A 16172-nucleotide genomic window follows, 5' to 3' on the forward strand; every position below is an offset into this window, starting at 1 on the left:
AGTCACACATGTCAGATTTGCAAAAAAATGGCCTGGTCAGGAGGGCGAAAACTGGCCCGGGGTAGAAGGGGTTAAAGTGTAGAGAATAAAAACACTGGCACTATTAACAACCAGGACCACGGGTGCCGCAAAACCGTGTGCAGCCTATCGATGCACACAATTCTGTCAAAACAGATATATCTAACATGGCTAACTCCCTAATAGTTGGATCCTCAGTATAGACCAGTGAGCCGCTCTATGGGCTCTGCTAAGTAGTAGCTATGTATCTGCAAGCCCTCTTCGCTTCATGCAGTGTGAATGAGTAAACACCACAAAATACACAGTACAGATTGATGGATTACCTTGTGGTCTAATCCCAATCACTGGATCAATGGACCGATCTAACCACTGTGTCCCTTCTGTCTGTAAGCGTTCCTCTTCACAGCGACTGTAAGCAGTAGTCCACAATGCTCTTCTAGTCACTGGAGCTTCCCCAGCTGGAGACTTTACCCATTGGGCAGCCAGTTTACTTTTTTGTTTTTAAGCATGCTTCCAGTTGGGGCACCTCCAGTGACCGGAAGTGCATTTTTTGTTTTGGAGTGTGGTCTATTGAGTGGTGTACCTCATCTATCTATTTATCTATCTATCTATCTATCTATCTATCTATCTAGCTATCTATCCCTTTATCTGTCTATCATCTAGCTACTGGTATCTTATTATCATTATTTATTTGAAAGTGCCATTAATTCTATGGTGCTGTATGTCAAGAGGGGGTTACACATACATAATATAAAAATACAATAAACAAGAAACTATTAACAGACTGGTACAAAGCGGGAGAGGACCCTGTCCACAAAAGCTTGCAATCTACAAGATCTATCTATCTATCTATCTATCTATCTATCTATCTATCTATCTATCTATCAATCTTATATATGGCAACTGTGATACAAAACATAAGACAGACCTAGAAAGAGTCAAATTCCAAGGAAAATTGAGTCATATGTCCATATTGCCCAATACGAATAAAAATATAAATTTGCTAAACCACCATAATATTGTTTTATAATTAGACTCCTTAGCCTTACTACAGATACGTGATGTATATACTGTATAGTGTAAGAGATCATTTCCCTCCACTGTAAGGTCACTGGTACCCCATAGGGTTCTTCAGGTTAATATTATTAGTGCTTACATGCCTTACACAATGTCTTGTCCTACTTTGTATGACAAAGAATAGTAGCAGTGTTCTAACAGAGTTGGAATGTGTGCTTCATTTTGGTTGTTCCCATTAAAATAATAGAACATAATTATTTTCCTTTCATTGAAAGAAAGGTCAAATTCGCTAAATGAGTCAACTGATGCATCAAATAATATGAGCGGCCTAATATCTGTAAAAGAAAAGGGAGCTTTAATTCACTTTAACTTTGTTGATTAAAGTTCACTTTTCTTCTCACCGACCTCAAAGACAGCGGAAACAGAAGAAAAGAACAATTTTTCTCTGTAGAAAAAAAAAATGATCAAAACCCTCTTGAACATAATTTACTATTTAATACTGCACCCTTTAAAGGCAGGTCTCGCTGCCAAATATTACAATGATTGTACTTTATAGCCACCCACTACATCTCAATTTAAATTTTATGAATATTGCAAATTATAACAGTCACATTATAACCTCTAAAGGGGCTAATTTATAAAAGCGCTGTCCATCAATTACACATTTTCCATCACATTAATAAAATGGCAAGAAGTAATTACGTCGACTTCAGAGATGAAGATGCCTTGAACAAATCATTATGCTGAAATTATTTTCTTTAAAAAACTTAGCAGGTTCTAATTACGACTGAAATGAGATAAGGAAAATGATCACAAAATAGACATTAACCTGATGAGTTCCACAGTTTCGGAGTACATGGTGTATGGAGATTTCGCTTCTAATGGATCTCGCTCCATAGCATTCCCGCATTCGATGAAACAGAGGGCAGCGTCAGCATAATTCACAGCTTTGCCAAACTTTTCTATCTGAAACATTGCATAACAATAGAGTTATAGAAAAGCTTATGATGCACAAAACCGGTCCAGTTTATTTCTCACTGTGTCCTTTTCATTGCCCAAGCAAATTTCAAATTTGGATAAGTAGTCTTTGTCTGACTGGTTTGTTTAGGATTTTTAATAAGGTTTTCAATCATGTCTACAATATGTATAGATTATTATTTTAAAGAGTGACTACATTTTTTTTTTTTTTTCCCCAAATGCCCTAATAATAATCTTTCTAATGTACGGTACTTTATTTATTGATTTTGCATTTTTACTAAAGATATTCCCCCCTAAAGCCCTGATTTTTCTGCGCACTTCACTATTCTCCTCACCGCTGACTTCTCAGCAGTGTACGGAGTATGGTTTGTGCATTTTTATCAATGCAGCCGCAGGGAACAGAGTACGGGCAGGAGCACACATTGCTGCTCCTGCCGGGCCCCCCAAGGTGTACTAACTGCTGGCATAGCACATGGGTACCCTGTAATCATGTGCTATGCCAGGATTAGCTGAGCGTAGAAAGGCTCCGGTCCGTGCCCGCTACGCTAAGCTAAGAATCCTGAATGTAGTACAAAATATCAAAGAGAGAGCCATGCCAAGTCACACACAGGTTGAAAAAAAGTAGAATACAATCCCAAAGTCACAAATATGCACACATTGCAAGATACCTTCATGTAACCTGTTGAAACTGGTACTGTCATACTTCAAAAGTTTTTGGGTTGTTCTAATGTACAACAGTTTTTTACATAGCAGAGTCATGTAGCATGTTTAAGCTAGTACTAGGAGTGGATATTAAAGGGAAGAAAAAAGTAAATAGAGGACTTCTTTTTGGATCCAGTCCCTGTTTTGGGTTACAAAAAATTGAATCAAAAACTGCACCGTAGGAGCCTGGTCAAAACCAGATAATTATGGAGATGTCACTTAAAGGGATTGTTCTGTACAAATACCTATCCGGATATCCTCAGGATAAATCACCAATATCAGCTGTTTGAAGAGGTAGCGGCACTGCTGCGCTGCTTTGGTTTCAAAATTACCAGTGCGTTTCTCGCTTGCAGAGGTGCAGCAGTGTAATTACTTTACAAATGCTCGTCCCCATTCAAGTGAATGGGATGAGCAGTTTTAATTACACTGTGCTGCCGCTGCACAGGTGATGGCTCACTGGTAATTTTGAAGTGGAAGCAGCACAAGCCCCACTACCTCTTCAAACAGCTGAGCGGCAGGGGTGTCGGGAGTCAGACAACCACCGATCTGACATTGATGACCAATCGTGAGGATAGGTCATCAATATCTTTGAACTGAACAGCCTGTTTAAAGGGGTTGTGTCACTTCAGCAAATATGTGTACCATTTATTATGTACAGAAAGTTAATACAAGCTACTTACTAATGTATTGTGATTGTCCATATTGCTTCCTTCTCTGGCTGGGTTCATTTTTCCATCCCATTATACACTGTTCGCTTTCCATGGTTACGACCAACCTGCAATCCATCAGCGGTGGCCGTGCTTACAAACTACAGGAAAAAGCACCAGCCTATGTGCACTCCCGTGGCCACCAAAGAGGCTGGTGCTTTTTCCTTTAGTGTAAAAGCACAACCACCACTGCTGGATGGCAGCTATGGAAACAAGCAGTGTATGATGGGATGGAAAAATCAATCCAGCCAGAGAAGGAAGCAATAAGGATAATAACAATACATTAGTAAGTGCCTTGTATAAACTTTCTCTACGTAATAAATTCCACTTGCTGAAGTGACACAACCCCTTTAAGGGTACAATCCCATGTAGTGTTTCAAATAGATTGTTAATCGGTTGCACACTTTTGTGGGTAAAACTGAAGTATTAATTTAGTAAAAATCGTATGGCCATTAACTATTAATTAGAAAATTCTGGCAGCATGGATTTCCGGCTGCATGCGGCACTCTACAAGAGACATTACACTTACTGGAATAAGAGCAGCACTACATCTGAGCTACAACCCTTTGATGGCCCATCAATATGCTATTGATATAGTTTGTGGGAAAGACCCCTATACTACAGGATACAACTTTAATTGCAACCAATGTTATATGTTGATTGGAAATGAGTGTGTAACAGTTTAGACCAGGCATGCTCAACCTGCGTCCCTCTAGCTGTTAAAAAACTACAACTCCCAGCATGCCCGAACAGCCTACAGCTATCAGCCTACAGCAGTGCATGGTGGGAGTTGTAGTTTTACAACAGCTAGAGGGACACAGGTTGAGCATCCCTGGTTTTGATGCCAGATTTCCAATGAGATGTGAACGATTTTTTTTATAAAACTGATCTTAGTCCGTCATCAGGAGGGTAAAAGTTATAGAGGGTCAAATGATAAAGGGTCATGCAGTGATGAAGCAAGTATTTAGCTTGTCAGGTAAACTGTTATTATGATGGCTGTAATTACTGTTAATTTACAGTACAAAATAGCCCAGTAATAATAGAGAAAGATATACACTCACTAATGCATCTGCTTTATGCTTCAACCTTTTGGCTTCCTGCATGTAATAATCAGCATTATGTAATCTGAAATAAAGCATAAAACATTAGAAACACGCTGGCATTAATATGTAGGACTGGCTACCATGTTTCAGGCATTCCTAAGTGTTATAAAATAGAAACACATTATGAATCACAGCATTTCATGTTAAAAGGGTTCTCCAGACTATATCCACAGCATAAGTCATCAATATCAGATCGGTGGGGGTCTAACACCAGGAAACCCCACCAATCAGCTGTTGTAAGTTGCTGTAGCGCCATGGTCTGGCAGTGCGCAGAGCAGAAGCAGAAGGCTCAATACATTGTCTAGTTTTGAGTTTAACTTGAATGGAAGCTCAGCTGCCGTACACAGTGTACAGAGCTGCTGTGCGGGAATTGGTCATCAATATCTGTAGCCTGGAGATCCCCTTTAAGGCTTTATTCAGATGGCTTACAATGGTGGCATTTTAGAGTCTTTATTATGACTGTAAGACTCAGACCAAACGCAGATCTAAGATATCAAACTAATAGAATTACAGATAGATAGGGACTGGGGGACATAATACAAAAACTAAAGCTAAGTTCCCATCACTGTTTAGCTTTCCGTTCTTCTGATCCGTCAGATGGAGAGAATAGAAAAAAACAGATCCTGTTGCATCAGTTTCCATCTGAGATCCTTTTTTTAGACAGAAAAAAAGTCCTGCATGCAGTACTTTTTTTTGTCCGTCTAAAAAACAGATCTCAGACGGAAATGGCTCAAACGGATGACAACTGATGCAACAGGATCATTTTTTTTACTGGATCCTGTAAAAAAATGGATCCTATGCAATCCTATGCATAACTGATGCAACAGGATCCTTTTTTTAAAGGATCCTGTTTTGTTTTTCTTTTCTTCTGATGGATCAGAAGAAGGGAAAGATAAATGGTTATATGAACTCAGCCGCAGCCACCTCATGAATGTCTGAATGAGACTTGAAATAGTGATATATAGTAAGAGTACTGGTTCAGAAGCTAAGATTTCCCTTATCTGTATAAACTCTATACTTGATCACCCTCTTAAATGGACTGGAGTCATATTTCCATTTGTGTAAGAAAATAGAACTTAGAAATAGAACTGAAATAGAACTTAGACCTCAGGACAGGTCATCAATATCATATCAGTGGAGGTTTGAAACCTTAGACCTCCACTGATCAGCTGTTTTGGGCAGCTGCTGGTGCTGGAAAACTATACAGTGGATGGAGCCATAAGCACAAGGTTCTATCCACTGTGTTGTAGTCCTTTTGTGGGTACTGGAGCTCAACTTCAATTCAAGTCATGGAAGCTGTGCTATAATATGCAGGCATGGGAACCTACAGTAGATAGAACCTTTCATCCACTGTATAATTTCCACACTGGCTGCCCGATTTGGAAGATCAGTGAGGGTGCTGAGCATTGGCCCTCCACCTATCTGATATTGGTAAGAGTGAGTTCACACTTTAGTTATTTAGTAAGTTATTTCCTTCAGTTATTATGAGCCAACACCAAGTGTGGGTCAAAAGCACAGAACAGGTGCAGATCTTTCCATTATACCTTATCACTGAATAGGCTTCACTATTGTTTTGGCTCACAACAACTGATGGAAATCACTGACCAAATAACATGTGAACTCATCCTAACCTGTCCTGAAGAAATCCCCTTTAAAGTATTTTAGTTACCATTGTTATATGTAGAAAATGTAGCTCTATAATAAAAAAAAACTGCTTTGTTGGGAAAAAAATTTAAAAGTTTTGGTCATCACTAATTAGAAGAAACTACAGATCTCAGTTTATAGGAACTTATTTTTATTTTTGGAAAGGCTAGGGGTGCTTTTAAAAGTTGCCCCTGGCCCAACAATGCCATTGCTAGTCTCATCCACCTCCAGGCAGCTGTGACCCAGTGACTGGCCACAGCAAGCGACATGCTTGTATAGAATGTGACCATTGCCTGGAAGTAAATGTATAGTGGCCGGAACTTATATGGCAGCGGTGCTGCACCCGTTAATAATTGACAAGGTGAGTATTCTTTATTATTTACATGCACTCTTGGCCTTTACAAAAACTAATTTATATACTGAGGAGCCCTTGTATTTCCTGTATAATGTACTGTAAGTGCCCTACCCCCAGCTACTCCTCTCTGTCACTATCTGTCTACACTTGTGATTGGAAGCTCCTTGTCATAACATTGGAGCTCATAAATATATTGCTATTAAAACATAACACAACTTACGTTTCATCGAATGTTATCTTTGATCTTCGAGAATCAGCATTTCCGTTGGTTACAGCAGGTACTGAGGACCATAAATCTGGCTCTGATGGATGATGAATGTTCTCAAGGATCGGTGGTCTACTGTTGTCCTCTTCCTGTATAGAACATAAGCCTTATAATGGTAACTACATGCAAACTGACTTCCCAATATATATGTACCGTATATATTGTGCATAATTCACATACTTTTGTGCTGTGTTGGACTGGGGTGCCTAGGGCCCACCAGTAAAAGTTATTTTGGGGGCCCACCAAACGGATACATTTAAATATTACCTGCTCACACAGCAGCAAGATGCTACCAGATGATTGAATATGGGGTTCCCTGCAGCAACTTTGAGAAGGTAGGTCCTGGGGAAAATAGGATACTGGTAGCTTTTCTCTATACCTAGAAGTCATCTCAGCTCTGATCATGGCTATAATAATAAATTGGGGAGTTTCTTTACTAATCTATCAAGTTTTTGTTTATATAAACATAGGCTGGTTGAGGTGCTGTACATTGAATATATGTATGCAGTGCAGGAAGTCTACTGTGTTATGTGCCACTTGTGCAGGGGGTGGGAGACTAGAGGCCCACCTTGCTTAGGGGCCCACCAGGGGACTCACCTGTGCCCCTGTGGGCCAGTCCGAGTCTGCCTTTGTGATTGTCACACCGGGCTTTGTGATGGTCTGCAGTGATGACTTGCCTGTATACCTCATATCATTGCTGCAGCCAATCACTGGCCTCACAGGTATACAGCAAAACCACTGAGGCCAATGACTGGCGATCAGGTGGGGTATCATCACTACGGAAAAAAAAAATGAAGCCTGGCGGGAGGACTGGAGTGGCGATGCTGAAAACTTAACTGGTAAATATATAGCTTATTTTTTATTTTAGCCAAATTCCTGGACTTGGATTTATTTTTGAATCTCTCAAGAGAATGATTTTATAAATTACATTGCATTATAATTCCTTCACTCTGACATTTCAAGAACCTCCAAATTAAAGAAGACATGATACATGCAGCAAATCACAACCCAGTTGTTTTAGCAGATATTGAAGACTTCTGAGCCAATAAGCTTTAGCCTAAAATTATATATCACGAGTCAGAATTCTGACTTTTTAGTACATTCTCAGAAAACTGAATATTTATCTAGCATTGTGATTTTTTTTTTACTTTTCAGGGCTTTTCTGTTATTGGAATGAGCAATGGAACTGGAACTGGAACTGGAACTTACACAGCTTGATTTCGTGTTGGTTATTGTGCTGCCATTCTTTTTGTGTCTTGTAGAAGATACTGGGACATGCGCTGTCGTTAGACTGCTGTCCTGACTGAAAGAGCTGTTATCACTGGAGTGTCGCCTTCGAATCGTCTCATCCCCCAAAGGTGACAGCAATGGAGGAAACAATTTTTCTTCTCTCTTTTTTGTTGTCTTTTTTGTTCTAGAAAAAAATATCAGAAAATTCAGTAAATTAATTCAAATCAAGTCCCAGAAGACCAGTTGTTACCTTCAAGAGGTTTACCGTTTTCCACAAATAAAGTTATTGTGCAATTACAAGTATATTTTGGGAATCCCAGATTTATATTACATTTTATCTTCAAAATGCTTTCTTCCAGTTCTGAAGGTTCTATATTCTACAAATAAGCTGATTTTGGAAAAACATGGATATTTCCCTGCATTAAATCAAAGGAACAATTTGCTATTAAAAATTCTGTTATATACAAAATAGAGAAAAATGGAAGAAAATATATCTAGTCATACTCCAGCACTTATTTAAAATGTATAATAAAAACATCAATGTTTATTCCATCATTTTAAAAAGGTGCAAAAAATACATTTTATAGCGATGACAAAAACACTATGATTAAAAAGCCTTCTTCAATGGCCTCTTTCAATGATTAGTAATTCACAGACATGTCTGTGTTTTCCATGGACAGCATACACGGATCCACTGACTTTAAAGGGTTTGTCACCTGGAAAATGGGTATTGAGCTGGCTGGCATTAGCGATGTGCTAATGTCAGCTGAACATAACTATATTAGTGCCATCTCACTGACTAAAGTCTTTATTGAGAAAAATGAACTTTTATAATATGCTAATTAGCCTCTAGGAGCAGGGGTGCGTTGCCCCTGCTCCTGGAGGCTCAGTTTGCCCACCTCTTTTCATGCCCTTCTTCTCTTGAGTAACAGTGCCAGGCAGCACTGTTCTCCTCCCGCTGGCCGTGTCTGCAGAGTAAATCCCGCGCCGTTCAACATTGAGCGCAGGCGCAGTGAGGGAAGGACACTCGGCAGCTGCTGGCTTCCTGACTGCGCCTGCGCCGAATACTGAACGGCACGAGATTTACACTGCAGACACCGCTGGCCCGAGGAGAACAGTGCTGCCTGGCCCTGTTAATCAAGAGAAGAAGGGCGTGAAAAGAGGTGGGCAAACGGAGACTCTAGGAGCAGGTTCAACGGCCCCCCTGCTCCTAGAGGCTAATTAGCATATTATAAAAGTTAATTTTTCTCAATAAAGGCTTTAGGCAGTGAGATGGCACTAATATAGTTATGTTCAGCTGACATTAGCACATCGCTAATGTCTGCCAGCTTAATACCCATTTTTCAGGTGACAGAAACCCTTTGATGTTCATACATCAGTGGTGGAGACATGTACTACTTTGGTCAGTCATGTGAACCAAAATGCCCATTGATGTTTATGGGTCAGTGAAAACAACTTCCAGAACATGGATGGCATCCATGTTCTTTCAGCTGTTCTCATTGACCATTGGTAGGAGATGCTCTAGAAATCCCTTTTCAGCCTAGCATTTCGCATGGGAAACGGTTAAAACACAGAGGGCAAAAAATGGACATACGGACCAAACATGGAGATGCTTTGGAAATCTATTTTGAGCCTTGCAGTGCACATGGGATACGGATAACATGAAGCATAGATTGTCTTGTCACAGACATAGCTATGGAAGCCGGCATGTGAAACAGGTCTAATAATTGGAAAAGCATAAGGGTTTTATTAGGAAGTGTTTTTGTGTTATTTTAACCTGATGAAATAAACATCAACATTTGAATTATAATTATTTGGCTGAGATATTTTCTTTTCCATTTATCTACAAGATCACCCACACCAGATGTGAAGCTTTGTTCCAAGCAAATTCTCAGATGAGGAGCGTATAAAAACCCAGGGGAGAATATATCATTCCCCCTATGCCAGTTTCCTGTCATACAAAAGTCACAAAATCTGTTTGAAACTTTTTACATTTTTTTCCTCTAATTCTCCAGCTGGTAACAGGGAGTCTGGGATAGGTCAGATTGCGTTATATTTTTTCTTATTTAGTAATCTGTGAAATGATAATTAAATTTAAATATAAAAAAGTTATGCCATTTTCTAATATTCTTTGGGTATCAATTCTTCATGGTTTTGAAAACCATACAGAATTGAGTCCCAGAATATATTAGAAAAATTTAGAACTTTTCATTATACGAAATTGGTTGCCATTGAACAGTCTATTTTCAATATACTGTATATATATATCATTGTAATATTAATACCATTGTAAAGAGCATCTCTACACAGAACTCAGATATCAGAGCTCAGATATTATTCTTATAATACCGGAGCAATGGCTCACCTTACTACATTGAACATAATGATGTACGGTCATTGGTACTTAGTACCTGAAAGAAGGTGCTTTTGAACACACTGAGAGATTTATAGAGCTGACAAACCTTTTTCATCCATTTTATGAAAGAGGAGGCATCATTAACAGACATTAATTGTTACATATTGTGAAGCTGATTGTTCACTTGCTTTGGGCTGTTGCTGCTGTAAAAATGGGCTTTTAATTGCAATAATAACCAATTGTGAATGAATTTATTGGAATAATTAAAGATGTTTAATGATTTAATTTGCCAACATGTTTTTGCTAATTGAAATGCAACGACAAACAGTTAACTCAGCGGAGGAAGCGCACATGCCTTCAGTGGATTTATGTACGAAGACGTTAAGCATGGGCAAGAGCTACACATAGTATGGAGATTTAATGGGAGTAGCTTCATGTAATTTATGTAGATCTTTCATATGAATAATTATCAACAACCTAAAAAAATGTATGAACCATTTACCTGATTTATATGCATATCCTTGATTTCTAAAACTCCATTAAATAGTATGAAGCCGTGTGCACAGGGCTTGTACAATAGGACATGCAGGCTCAATGGCGTCACATTCTAGGACAGAGCCAACTAACCTTCGTGTGCTACCAAAGGCTCTGTAGGGTGCCAAACAGTAAGAAATGAAATGCTCTCCTGTAGAAGGACATACAGCATCCATTTTTTCTCAATATGAAATCCATCATAAAAAAAATCTGTATGTCTCCATATGAAATCAGAGGCAAATAGGGGTACAACAGAGTGCTTATGTACTTGAATGGGAGCCCTATTACAGCTCTGCATTAGAAAGAACTGCAATATAGACATGTCCATGATGCCTAAATGATCCATAGTGAAATGCACTTTCAAACTGTTAATATTACTGGCTTTACAGTTCAAGTAAGTTCATATACTGGGGAATAACTTTAAGATTTCCCTACGTCGTTCATTAGCTCTGCTCTTGGTGCCATCCCGGGACATCACTAGGCATTTAGATATGGGGCCTGTGTTCATTTTCTTGAAAGAGACAGAGAGTGACTTTTTCATGCATTTAAAGTGTTTTCGATTTGGGCAAAATCGATTTGTACATGAACCAAATTTCTTGACTGAATCAATAGAAATATAGGCTGGCTCACAGTATTTTTGCATTTAAATTTTTATTAATACACTAAATTAAATGACTTGTACCATCATACAGCATACATACATGCATACATGTGTAAATATAGGTATATAAGTGCGGAGCTTACGCACAATCCTATATATCTGGAGTACTCCAGATATATAGGATTGTGCGTGAGCTCCGCACTTATATACCTATATTTACACATGTATGCATGTATGTATGTTGTATGATGGTACAAGTCATTTAATTTAGTGTATTAATAAAAATTTTAATGCAAAAATACTGTGAGCCAGCCTATATTTCTATTGATTTGATCTTTTTTTTCAGCTGGTAACTGAAAGGCTGAGCTCCAGTAGTTTGCTGGTGGAGCCTTTTCTTATTTGATAATAGTTAAATTTCTTGACTGATTCGAACCCCCCTCCTCTCTGACACCTCAGAGTACATGCACTAGGGTACCTGAAATGTCCATTGTTAAAGCAGACTCAGCATCCACTCAGGTCCTGAGAAAACCAACTTAAAACCTAAATAGACAAACCTCACTGTTCATTTTCTGGTATTCTGCTTCTTGGTTACCAATTACATGTATATTTCTGTAGGAGAGGTAGCTGAGGTGCATGTGTTTATTAGGACACTGCCCCCCCCTCCAGTTTGCATGTTGCACTTTAGGTGCTCTTTTTATTAGTGCATTTTTCGTGTGCTTAATACAAATTTTCATGTTGTATACTTTCTGCAGTTCAACACTCTTTACACCCTCTTTATTAGCTTTCAATTTTGTCTCTTGGGTGTGCAGCCATGCATTTTTGTTGTAGAGTGGTGTCAGCCTTTATTTCAATTTTGAGGCCCCAGCAACAGCCAATGCCAAAAATGGAACCTTACATCATGAGTTTTGGAATAGTCATTGAAGTTATTTAAAGCTAGGGTACTTTAGTCTCAATAAAGTGATTATTTGTAGTGTCAATTTGCCCCCCAATATACAACCTACAAATGATATATAATATAAATTTTAATTTGCAATGTAGTGTGAAAACAATCATACAGTATATATATATATACTCCAGAAGGTCGTTACATCTGCATGGAGTTTAGACACTACCATTTTTTTTTTTTTTACACTTTATGCCCCGACCCCCCACTAGATCAAACAAGACCATTGGGGAACATTTACCATGATTTTTTTATTTATTTATTGCTTATTTCTCCTGTAACTGGGGCTGACATTATACTGTAGCTTTAGTTACGGGGAATTGCAACCCCCAGGGAGATTGTACAAGGTTGTACAACCTCACTGCAGAGCTGATCTGGGTTGCTAAATCCCAGCAGATCACTGGTCCATGGTGATCCTATGACTGCTGGGACCAGAGCGGGAAGCTGCATTTCTGCGTCATGGTATCCATACACAGTGCTCATTAAGCGCTGTGTATAGAACGATGGGGAAGGTAGGGATGGTAAAAAAAAAATACATCCCTGCTTTCTCTATGGGGAGGCCCTGCTGTCACTGACAGCAGGCTCCCCACTCCCACAGCTGCACAATTTAAGCCGTCTGTGCAGAGATACGTACAAACTTCTCAGACACAGATAGTCAACAGGCAGTTAGCTTGTGGAATCTATATTTATATGTCAAATCTTGGTATCTCTTAATAGTAATGTACATGCATATTAAGAAATAAGTACCAGTAAATCAGTTCTCATACAGGTGTTATACATTTTACTGTACATGTCTTATAGAAGGAATTCTGGAATACGTGTTAAGGTTTACTCTCAATTTTTATCACTCCCCCTCGGCCCCAACTAAGATTTGCGAATACTATGTGATGTTCCTTCATGCACTTTGCTTAGTGACACAAACTTCTGCGAGGTGTAAACTAATTAATGTGACATAATTATTAATAGATATAACTTGTGTATGGTGACAGTCATTGCCAGCAAAGGTTGCTGCTGGCAGAAATTCACAGGCTCTCAAGGTGAATTGTAAAGGTTAGGTGTCAGCACAGCTGTTTAATATATATCATCTGATGTCTACGAGCAGAGCCATCCAGAGCAGCCGTGAAATCGACATCTCAGAGATTCTTACAGTACAGAAAACCACAGCAAGATAAATAAATGTTCTCTAACCCCCAGTCAGGATGTGGGTAAAAGGTAGACAGAAAACGTTCAGGAAGAGGAACTTCTCACAAGTGAACATTGTACTTCCCATCATCAAGACAAAATTAAAGGGATTTAATGGGTTCAGCAAATAAAGCCTTTTATTGCACATTGAAAACTGTATTGTTTTCTAATATAATTTGTGTATCCATTCCTCAAGATGTCATTCTATTGCTAACTTTAATCGTGGTCATGCAAACACACAGGGGTTATTAAATTTGTCATCATCATGTGATAATGTCACAGTGATTGATGTATTTTAGTATTTTTGCCTTGGATTCCAAATTCGCTGCCCCACCATTGTACATAGATGATTAACAGACTTGATTTTACCAAGAAAACTAAAATTGTTTCCTGCTAAACAAAAGACTACTCTGAACCAATTCTACCTGCAAATCATTACCAAAAATTTCACACACAATGACTTGACCACTTGAAAAAAAAAAATATATATCTTAGTTTGGATTTTCTTAGAATACTTGCTACAAATGAATTAATATTAACCAAAGCTTAAATACTCACTCCTTAGTGCTAGACATCCTGCAACCAGGAATGGGAGAGATACATGGAGGGAGAAGACAGGGGGTGATGGCTTCATCCAGGCGTTGCTTTTTGCAGTCGATTTGCAGGTCGCTGCTTTCACACTGCTTAAAATGAAAATAATAGAAAATCATTATTTTCTAATTTTGTAATAGTCATAGACCAGGTTGTACAGTTTTATTACCATATTTACTGTATTTGTATATGACACAAGTCCATTATTACAGCATCCATGCAGCAAAACTTTGAAATAAATAGATCATTCTGGAAGACATGAATGCAACCCAATGCTTTACAACTTCTACAATACATATTTATGACCTAGCCTCCAGATAGGTAATCAGTATCAGATCTGTGGTGGTCTGACACCAGAACCCCCCACCGACCAACTGTGTACTACAACTGCCTGTGCTGGAAACAAAACAGTGGATGGAGTCGGAAGCAGAAGGCTGTGTAGTGGATGTGCCATTATATTTGGTTACCCCACATTGGATAGGGCTTTCTGCTTTCATCTCCATCCACTGATGCCAACAGCTGCTGAAAACAGATGATGTGTCGGGATGCTATGTCTTCGACCCCCAACAATATGTAAAAGAAGTGAAAAACCCTTTAAAATAAAGAAGTCCAAATAAAGTATTTAAATAATGAAATGTTATGTCATATTGCTAAGACATGTCATAGCATTATGGTGGGGATATGACTTCTGAGATCTTCACTAATCAGGGGGACAAAGAAACAGAGGTCCTTTTGGCAGTTTTCCTATACTGGGGCAGTCCCAGTCACCTTCTGTGTGAGGAACTGTCAAGTGAATGAAACCTTGTTGTTTCCTGCACATCACATGGTTGGGAGTGTCACTGTACAGGAAAACTCAAATTCACGGGGGTTCAGGCCGTCAGATCACCATTGATCAGTAAGTGATTGTATATCCTAGTCATATTCCATTACAAAAAAATCCCTTCACTACAATACATCAGAAACATTGCAAGGTTTGTTAACAGTGTTGCATGGATTATGAACTTATTAGCCATCAAAAATTTGACAAGTCAGATACATCCTCATCATTGTAGAAACTTACACCAGTATTTTGTACCAAAATCGGGGCAAATTTGAGCCCCTTTCTTGACACCTCAGACAGAGCTTTTCAAAACTGTTGAGGTAGGTATAAAAAGTGTCAAAATCTCATTATAAATTGTCAGGTAAAACCCCACTAAGTAAAATTGCATTTTTAATTTTTGGGACTGCAGAAGTAATGATCTTCTCCAAAGCACATAAATGTATGTGCTCATTTCCAACCCATGTTCGAATCTAAAGCATATAAAAATAAAATCCTACTATAGATTTAGCCTACTTATGACTTGGAAATGTTGTGAAACTACTCCAATTTAGTAAAGCAGGTTTGCTTGCATCACTCATTTAATCTGAAAGTGTGATTACATAGCATTGACCTTAATATTCCACGGTAGTCACATATTAGTAAGGTGGTGTTCAAAATTCAGACGTAATAATAACTTTCAAATTGCAAGTACAAAAAATACAGTAATTTAGCCTTCAGTGGGTCAGGGGTTTAAGAGATCTCCTTTCACTGCACTACAGTAAAGTGGATGAAGAACATATTCCATTTAACTAATGGGATTTAATGAGTCTCGTCAACAGTTTTGACCTTCTTTTGGTCTATGTAGGTCAGCTCTCTTCCTTATGAGCCATGTAATGAAACACATAACATTTATATAATCTACTGGAGACATACTGTTCGGGGGCACTGGAATACAGTCAACACCAGCACTGAGACCTACAGGGACAGTCACTTAGGAGTACATTGAACTAATGACTCCACTATGCTTAACAGGTTACATTAGGCAGTTTCACTCCTCATGATTATCATCATGTTTTAAACTACAAAACAAGACTCTTTTAATGTACATTTATAGTACTCTTGTATTACCATTGCAACTTTAGAAGGA

The 16172-nt window shown here is 38.6% G+C and overlaps 1 protein-coding gene across 1 annotated transcript in view; it reads right to left on the bottom strand.

Annotated features, from left to right (window-relative positions):
- The window catches only part of AFF2 (AF4/FMR2 family member 2), a 628447-nt gene that overhangs the window by 29025 nt on the left and 583250 nt on the right, over positions 1-16172 (bottom strand). The window contains 5 exon segments of the mRNA XM_040442199.1: positions 1865-2001; positions 4484-4547; positions 6745-6878; positions 7999-8203; positions 14194-14318. Coding sequence (XP_040298133.1) covers positions 1865-2001; positions 4484-4547; positions 6745-6878; positions 7999-8203; positions 14194-14318 — 665 coding nt within the window.

The sequence above is a fragment of the Bufo bufo genome, chromosome 8 (genome assembly GCF_905171765.1).
Source record: "Bufo bufo chromosome 8, aBufBuf1.1, whole genome shotgun sequence".
NCBI lineage: Eukaryota > Metazoa > Chordata > Amphibia > Anura > Bufonidae > Bufo > Bufo bufo.